At 36.1% G+C, this 9,754-nt stretch overlaps 1 protein-coding gene across 1 annotated transcript; it reads left to right on the top strand.

The window, feature by feature from the left end:
• The first annotated feature begins 3,355 nt into the window (after positions 1 to 3,355).
• On the top strand, positions 3,356 to 4,621 carry LOC126803635 (uncharacterized). Its single transcript, XM_050531409.1, has 3 exons — positions 3,356 to 3,484; positions 3,763 to 3,821; positions 4,015 to 4,621. The coding sequence occupies exons 1-3, from the start codon at positions 3,356 to 3,358 to the stop codon at positions 4,619 to 4,621; spliced, it is 795 nt and encodes a 264-aa protein (XP_050387366.1).
• The last annotated feature ends 5,133 nt before the right edge of the window (positions 4,622 to 9,754 follow it).

Here is a 9,754-nt window from a genome sequence, read left to right as displayed (position 1 = left end):
GCCGAAAGCTGTTTGCATATATAAAATCACCTAATTTTTGTTACTTATCGTGCGCGGTCGAACTAAGAAATCTATTTGGCAAAACCCCGGTCAATGGGGTTTTAATATGTCAAAACGCCTTTTTTTAGTTGACCGTTGGTACGAACGGTCAAATCATGTCCAAAACGGACGAAATTTTTATGGGTTCCCTAAATATATATACCGATCACATCTACTGGTGTCGATCGACCATATTTTGAATTGGAGTTGTCGATCGCCGAAGTGTCCACTAATGTATTATAACCTTTTTATTAGGTTTATAATAAAACTATCGCATTATGAAGCGACTATATGAAGGAAACTTCTCGGAATCGATCGACACCATTCAATGTGATTGGTATATATATTTAATGATCATTTTAAAATTTCATCCAATTCGGACCTCGTTTGACCGTCGGAATTTCCGGTAAACCAAAAACAACACTAATATGCTATAAGGGGAGACCAATTACCAAGATGCGAATGCGGAAAAATGTTTACATATTTGAAATCATCTAATTTTTGTCACCGATCGTGCGTGGTCGCAACGAGAAAAACCATTTGGCAAATCTTCGGTCAATGGGGTTTTATTATGTGAAAACGCATTTTTTTTATTGACCGATAATTTCAACGATTAAACAAAGTCCGAATTGGATTAAATTTTTTACAGGGTCCCTAAATATATATATCGATCACATCTATTAGTGTCGATCGACAATATTTTGAAACTAGAATTTATTTGTGACTTTTTTTAAGAATGTTTTCTAATACTTATTTTATTGTTTCAAACTTTTAAATTAGAGTATTATATTTTTTTCTAATACAAGTCCGCAATGCCCTGCCCGGCCCACAAAAGCCCGCAAGGCCCGCTTTAGCTGGACGGGCTTGGATCTTCGTATTTGTAAAAATACCCGGCCCGACACTTATTTAAATTTATTAAGGCCTGACCCGGCCCATTCACGAGTCCTAGATATTATCCAGCTTCTCTAGTTATATTTTTGTGCTTGGATTTGTTTGGATGCTTATGACCATTGGATTGACTAATAATAGTATTTTAGGTGGTAGTCTCAAATTATAAAATAATTCCTCAAGACGCATTTAATATTGTTTTTAAAACTAAAAATAACACATTTAAAACAAAACTCCAATTATCCAATGACAACTCCACTCTTTCTGGAGCCATAGACCGATATCCAGGTTTTCACGTAGCACTGCGGTGGTGAATTTGTGGATCCCCGACTGCTCTAGGACGCTTCGGCATCATTTTACCATTAGAATTTTTTATTCTGATTTAATTTGTATTAGGGGTTTTTAGATTTAGTTTATGTTGTATTTTTATTCCATAAACAAAATTTGTTTTAATTATCATATGAATTGATGAACTTTTCTAAAAATAATCGTCACCTATTTTCATTAAATTAACTTTAGTGTATGTGTGGGTGTGATGGGGGATGAACCTTAATACAATAAAACCTCTATAAATAAATAATGTCGGGACCATAAGAAATTTTACTTTAACGGAATTATTATACTATCAATAAATGAATAATTTATTAATTTATTGATCGATAAATTAATAAATTACTGATTTATAGAGAGTTTTGTTGTTATTCCAGTTGAATTAATGATAATCATTTAGTTTGACTACTATGTCTATTTTAGCTAGGATTCTATATTTATTCACTTTTTGGTATAATTTCATAGCTAAAAGTAACTTTAAAATGATAAGTTTAAATAATTACTTTCCTTAATTTGTATTATGAATTTTATTCACTATTCATTTTATATATTTGATCAATTATTAAATTTTAACTGATTTTTAAATTTTATTAAATTAATTATTACTTTATATATTCAATGAGACATAAATATTTCAAAAAATATATTATCTTATACATTTACCAAGGTTCCTAGTAATATACATTGGTCCAAAATCGAGACCGGAGAAAATTATTTCTTAAACAAAATTATTAATTTATCAAATATTCATTTATCGAGATTTGACTGTAACATATTGCCGAGCCTTCTTTGATAAGTTCTGGTGAGATTTTGAGGACAGCAATAAGGTCCGGCAACCAGTGATCAAAGACTGGCAATTTGTTTTTGGAAAGATATCAAATACCGAAATCGGTGAAAAAGATCTTTAATTTCTCTCTCTATATATATATATCATTAGCTAGCTTTAAATTCGATTAATATGGCATTCTATACCACAATATTTAAACAGTACGTACTTTTATGTTCTACCCTATCTTTTTCCCCATATACATATACATATATACTGTATGTACAAAGTAGTCTTATCAACCTCTTTTAATGTTCTACGTACTACCTTAAAACATGCCTGTAGTATTCGGGTGGATATGATATGGTGTGCAGTTAAATAATTGGTTTCGCGGTTTTACCAAACAGCTGCATTTTTTGCCGTAAAAACACATTTACAGTTAAATACCTAACGCAATTTCACTATAGAAGTACAGATCGACACTTGCTAGCTAGTTTCTATTTATCAAGTATCAACTGTTACAATCAACTTCCCAACTGACTCAAAAGACGCAATGCGCCAAAAAGGTTACAGTGAGTAGTAGTTTTGCAGATTTATGGCATAGGGTGTTCTACATGCATATATATGTTTCATACAATTGGGTCGCCAATTAACCGCCTTCATCACCATGAATTTAACAATATATAGAAAATCCTCACAAGCACAAACTAATTCTGCAAGCTATCTGATCGATCACCTACCAAACTTCCCGTCTGCCGACTCCATATACAATAACAAGAAAAGTGTTAGAAATGAATTTGTAGCAACAATATGTGTTTAAGAATTTTTTTTTTTTTTTACTAAGATCAAAATAGGAGTATGTCCATTATTTCGGTTCATTTTTAGTAAGTGGGAAAAATTGAAATATTTGGAAATGAAAATACTTGATATAGTAATAGGTGTGAGGGTAAATGACTACTCACATTGGCATTGAGCCCTCACGTCCTCATCTTGCACTCCTCCACACAAGGCCAAAATCGACCAAGAAAAAACGAATCCCAGGAACAGCTGAGAAGGCAATGGAAATTAATTATCCAAAAAGGGTATATATTCCCAGCACTGTGAGAGTTACTGAGATCTGTAGACCCAAAACTAACCCCCATCTTATTTTCCCAGTCTGAAAACCCCAGGAGAGAAACAGAGACAGAAAAAAGCAGCAGAAAAACCCAAAAGAAAAACACTACGACCCTCTCCGTGTTCTCTCAGATATATAAAGAGAGATAATTCCATCTCCCCCCCCCCCCCCCCCGCCCCCCCCCAGCTATTTACCTAAAGCTAGCTAGATCACTGAAGATGGTGCGAATTCGTAAGAACCTTCAGGTCTCACCTCTGCTTTACTGCTCCAACGCAGCTGCGGAGGACTTCCAGCCACATATCTGCCACCTGAATCAGTCTCGGTGGGACGTCAGTCCCCTTCCTGAGGTAAGCCAGGTCAGTCAATCTGTTTTACCTTGTTCTTCTTTTCATTTTCAGTTTCTCTGTAGATCTGCGAAAACCTTTTCTCGATTTCATTTTCCTCCGCATGCATCTTCACCACTAGGGTTTTCTCTCTCTTGTTCATTCACGACATAAGGGTTCTTTCAAAGCCCTAAAATTTCACACTGTCAATCGTGTAGTTGTGCTCTTTACGCTCTATTAGGTTACTGATTTGTCGCATTTCTGATACTCGTTAGCTGGCTCTTCTTTTTGGTGTGGTGTAGCGGGAAGCTGAGGGTGATCTGGACGTGAACGGGAGTGGTACTATTGGGGCTACAAAAAGGTAACCCCGATTCTATAATACTCGAAATGAATATAATATATTCGATCTGGTACTGCATCAAGTGTTAGGGTTTTCGGTTTCTCTATTATCTTATTATTTATATCGTTTTTATTAATTATTACCGTTCGAAGTTATCGGGTCAGAATGTGTAGTGTTGTGACAGTTGTCTGATATGCATGTTGATAATATGCAGTGTTGCGTTGCCATCCCAGATGGATATTGACAAAGTGATTATGGACGTAGAAGAGGGTGAAGAGGTTGGTGACGGCAGTGAAATTGGGTTTCAGAAGAAAAGGATCTGTCAAAAGAACGATGGAAAAAAATGGAATTGTAGGAATGAAGTGAAGGAAGAGTACTCATATTGCAAGCACCACCTGACTCTTATTAGGGGTTACCATAATAACAGCAGCAACAAAACTACTAGCAATGCTCCCAAGTCCTCGACTGTCAAGAAGCCCAGGGTGGCTCCCGTAATGGCTCCTGAGGCTAAGGCGAAAAAGGGTTCGTCCTCGAAGCCTGATGATTTTGTATACTACTCGATTTTTTCTCCAACGTACGGGAATAATAGAAGAAAAAAAGCCGAGGAAGAGGTTGCAAAAAGTATTACTGTTGAAATTGGTGCTGCTACTTCCTCTACTAATGCATCGACTCCAGAAGACGCTCCTCCATCACCAAAAGCTGATTTTGAGAATCAGTTTGCTTCTATGGACGTAAATGAAAAAAAGGATGATGGGAGCAACTCATGCGGCCGAAAGAGAAGGAGGAAGATGAAAAGGCCTGTGAAGGCTAGTTCCTTATAGTTCATATTCCCAATTGAACCCCAACGCAATGAATTAATAATGTCGAACCTTAATTTCAAGTCTTATTACGTTCCATGTTTTGAGTTTGAGTACTGTTTATGATAAAGTCATTTTGGGTTTATACACAGTGCATGTTATGTTTTATGTTTAGTGAGGCTAATGCCTATTCCAAACAATGGACTAAATAAGAGTTCTCATAGGTTGTGAATCTGATCGTACTAGTATTTTCTCAAACTATGCATATGCAATATTGTCATTTAGAGTTGATTAATATCTTTTAAATTTCATATCCTTTTGTTTGTCTAGCTACATGTAAACGATACGTTGTTGCGTCCACAGATGTGTGGCATATGTTATCAATTCACAAATTTTATATCCATTTTATTCACTAAATTATTCATAGTGTCAATCCAAATTAGTGTATTTTATAACAACAAATACCATTTAGTTTAGTGGCATTAGTCTCCCTTTGTAAGATAGTAGGTTGTGAGTTTAACTCACAACATATTAGTTTTTTTATATATGAGTTCAATCAATAAAAAAATACAAAAAGAACAACCTTTTGGTTATGTGACTTGTGAGACTGAATTAGTATGCATGATTGGTTATAATGTACTTAATTAATTATCAAAATCTTAGTTTCTAATGTTAAAATATAGATATATGTAAATTATTCTTGGGAAATGAGCTTCTTAGTCTCAATCCACAGCATCACTCTATATATACTGCACCAAATGTTATTTGGAAAAGCATTATTTTCCTATAAATTAAAATAGGTGATTTCTTTTTTATCTTTATTTGTGCGTTTAGAAAGTACAGATGAGAACCTTAACTACGACCAACTCATAAAACATTAATGTTAGGTGTTCACTGTATCTATTCATAAATTCGTGTTTATCTCACTTGGGAAAAATGCATCTATGAGTGTGTGACAAACAATAAATTTCATTAAATAGTGAAATTAGACGAGAATCAGATGTACGTAACAGAAAGTCTGTATGTTCATAATCATTACTTTTAGCCAGTCTGGTTTGAATGAATGGAAATTGCATTTCCTGCTTAGTCAAGTTCATGCCAATGCAATCGGATTAGATTGAATAATTATTTCTCCATCAATTTTGAATTGTACAAAAAGGATGTTTAAGATTAAAATTTAATTACACAATCGCAATCAAATTCTTCATTGGAAATTCGGAATGTATATCATTCTTATTAGTAACCTAGAGAGTAGAGAACATAGCTTGCTTGCGTAATTGGACATGATATAGCTAGGAGGCATCCCTAGCTCCCTTCGGTTAAGAATTGGACAGGCATCTAACATTCTGACGTCCAGAAAATATGATGGAGGATTATAATCATCATATCCATATATCTTGGCATCGATAAGATCAATCGGGGAAGAAACGGCAGAGGTAGTGAAAGTCATATACAGTACGTACTTTGGTGTGTTGCAATTTGGTTGATATTATTGGGCTTGTTTGGGCCAAATTTAGTGATGTAGAATTGTACCTAATGGAAAGAGAGGTTGATTCTATTCATTCTATTTCTACCATCCCAATTAAGCCTAAACATATCTGCCATGGAAGTTTTCTTCAAAAAAAAATTTGTATGGAACATTTGCAATGCATGAAGTTAGCTTTGTACATATATGATATAGAGGAAATGTTTAAAAAGAGTAGGTAAAACGTCCTCAAAATTACTAGCATGAATTCTACCGTTTTCGCTTGATTGATCTTTTGTTTTTGAACATTCTCCAAATGGAGAGATAGGATAACCTCATTATTGGCCAGAAGGCACATACATCAAAAGAGTTCTTATACCAAGGTCAGTTGTGGCACAAACGTCAAACCAATGAAAGTCACCTTCATTATAGAATAAGTGCAAAAACCTATGGCTACCCACCACAAATCGAGCAATCCATTAACTCCTATAGAAGATACTACTGTCGTCTAAGGACCGCAATTGGTGTGCAACAAATAATATCCAGAGTAGAACATAAGGATATGTACCCAATAGCTTAAGTTAAGACTTAAGAGGCGAACGTCTAATATCTACGCCTCACCCGACTCCCACATAGTAGGAGTGCTTATAGTAGCATCCAACCCAGCTGTCCCAGCAACTATTTTCTTGGCCCAAAAGCAGACCAAGGCTCACCAAAGCTGAACCAAGGTCCAGGCCCAAGCCCTAAGCCAGCCCAATGAGCCCGGAACTGCAAGTGCCTCTGGTGGAACCACCTCCGACTTCTGGTCATCTACTCCTCCATGGCTGAGCTCAAAACCAGACCAAAAGACCCAGATCCATACCCAGCCAAGAGAGAGCCGACGCCTCTTCCCTACCATCTGCATCAGCCCCTAATGAAGTCCTAATTTTGCCGCAGCCAAGTGTCTGACGCCACTAAGACATAACACCATCCCAGCCAACAAGTTTATCTTCATTCCAGGTCGCAGCTCGACGCCCTCAATCTCCATTAAAATCCTCTCTGACCTGCAAAGAGGAACATTGGCAGCACCTCCGATGTCGAACCACACTCAGAAGAGACCCAATTGTGATCGGAGAGATCTGCGTTGAGGCAATCAAAGGGTTGCCGAACCAGCAAAGGAACTGCTCGCCGCCACCCACGATCACCGATCCATGGCGCCGCCATGCTTGTGCGGAAACTCTAGTTTTCCCCCTTCCAGGTAGCTCCGCAAAAAACAGAGACGCCCGCATGTTTTCCCCTTGTAATTTTATTTTATTTTTGGAATACTTTCCGCTTGATTGATATTAATTAAACTACTTTTCGTTAAAACTTAAAGCTAGCATATGTGTAGTCCTACATTCGGACATAAACCATCTTTTATTGGCCACCAACGACTGCAGCTATGGTAATGCATTTATCTGTAAAATGTTACGTTTTTGATATGCATAATTTTATATATATCATACATCTCTGGATTACGTTGTGGGTAGAGTACTGTCACACTTCACAGAAGTAGTATGGCCATAGAAAAAAATGACTATATATGAACACCATGTCATATATACGAGTTGCCGGCATTTGTCTATCTTGCTCTTTGTTTATAGAACTACTGCATCACGCAACTAGAAAACATTAGTACAAACGAAAATAAGGAAGACCGTAGGGACGGCATATACCCGTATTACGAATAGATGAAGTGAAAGGAGGGGTTGAGTCCCACACGCTTAGTAGATGATAATAATAAATAATTGGCATTTGGCAAGAAAATCTGCCACTGGATTACTGGATTACCTTCATGAAATGTGAAAATTTTAAGAACCGTACCTGATAAATGACTTATTCTAAATTAATGGTAATTTAGTTTTATTAACTTCAAAACAATACACGATTTCTAGAACTCGACCTAATAATTGTACCTACCGTCTATCTCTCCGTGAATTTTGTGTAATTATTCATTTGTTAAGGGGTAACATAGTCTCTCTCTCTCTGACCCAACCCTTTTCCATAATCCCATCCAGCGCGATGTAAGTTCGCCACGACTGCGAGAGTGCAATCCCCTTCCCCTTGCAAATAGAAACCACATATTTAACAGACAAACGAAAAAAAAAAGCAAATAAAAATGAGATGATCAGAGCAGTTGGATTGGGAGTGGTGGCGGCTTGTGTGGTGGTTCTAGTTCCGATGGGCATGGCCGGTTATCATCTCAGCCACAACAAGATGCTCTTCTTCAGGGGCGCCCTCTTTATCACTCTCACCATCGGCGTCCACCTCACCCCTAACTTCCCTTCCGTCACCGACTTTGTCACCACCGTCTCCTCCGTCGTCGTCTTCCAAAACCGTCGCGACTCCTGCCTCTCCCACCCCCACGACGTCGCCGCATCTGCTCTTGTGCGATTTTAATCATTAGGATGCTTGTACGATATGGGTTTGTCATTCACCCATTTATATATGTATCATTTTCAAGCTGTGTCCTCTTTTTGGACTATCAAGGAGAAGCAACTCAAAGTTAATTACCCGAGAAAGAACAACCCATCAATATGTAACTAACTGAATTGAAGTAGGTTCATGAAGATTCAATCGAAGATAGGAATGTAGAGTGATAGGGAGCTCGTCGATGTTCTTCTTGCATCTATTTAGAAACAGATGAATTTGCCTTTCAACTATTGACGGAAAGCACAATATTAACAGAGTTTGTAACGGTGTGTACTTAAATTAGGTCAAGATTAAAACGTCATGTGCGGTTTTGATGTATTAGAAAGTAAGTTCACCAAATGTTAGAGCAAGCAATTTGTCATGTACAGTTCATAAAATTTTCACTCATGAAATTTATGAGACGACCGATCGAAGTTGCACTTGGAAAATACAATGTACTAATTGAAGTTGTCCCACTCTACTCACGTACCCGTAGTTTTTTTTAATATTACTTAATGGTAGTAGATCACATTTGAATTAACTAAAAACTAATTTTTCATATTTCATACAAAATAGGACATAAATCCAAACCCAAAAAATAAGTAAAATAAAACTGATTAATTAATTAATATAAAAATATCCAAAATACATTTATAGTCGTAAAAATTATCAAATACCACTCTTAAATCTAATAAATTCTCTCTCCTCATTTTTTAGTTTTTTTTTCCGGCAAATTTAAGTTTTACGGCCAAACCAGCAGCAATTTGGAGTTGTGCCAATATATAAAGTTGTTCATTATGTCATGGGCTTTCATTTAAGTACCATATTGCATATGTTTTGAGAAATTTTAAATTTTGCTTTGCTCACCAAAAACCACAGTAATAGTTAGTTTCTCAGTCGACAGTAGCAGCTAGATTTATAGTTAACAGTAGCAAGTACATTCCAAGTCAACAGTAGCAATTAGATTCATAGTCTACAGTATCATATATATTTCAAGTCGACAGTAACAGCTAGTTTTTAATTCGACAGTAGCAGTTAGTTTTTATAGTCGACAGTAGTAGTTAGTTTTTTTTTATAATCGACAGTAGCAGATAACATATTCATTGATAATATCAAACACTATGGGTTAAAGAGAGGTAAAAAAAGTAAAATATTTCATGACATGTGACAATTTGCCATCATTTGGTTCTTATTTATAAATTTTAGTCTTTATTTGTTTTATTAACTTAAGTAGTGAGTTATTTGTAAACTAAATTATTGTC

The sequence above is a fragment of the Argentina anserina genome, chromosome 7 (assembly GCF_933775445.1).
Source record: "Argentina anserina chromosome 7, drPotAnse1.1, whole genome shotgun sequence".
Classification (NCBI taxonomy): Eukaryota; Viridiplantae; Streptophyta; class Magnoliopsida; order Rosales; family Rosaceae; genus Argentina; species Argentina anserina.
This window is presented reverse-complemented; position numbering and strand designations above follow the sequence as displayed.

Coding starts and splice junctions, on each gene's coding strand:
- LOC126803635 (XM_050531409.1), top strand. CDS start 3,356: ATGGTGCGAATTCGTAAGAACCTTCAGGTCTCACCTCTGCTTTACTGC. Junction 3,485..3,762: donor ACGTCAGTCCCCTTCCTGAG/GTAAGCCAGGTC, acceptor GGTGTGGTGTAG/CGGGAAGCTGAGGGTGATCT. Junction 3,822..4,014: donor ACTATTGGGGCTACAAAAAG/GTAACCCCGATT, acceptor GATAATATGCAG/TGTTGCGTTGCCATCCCAGA.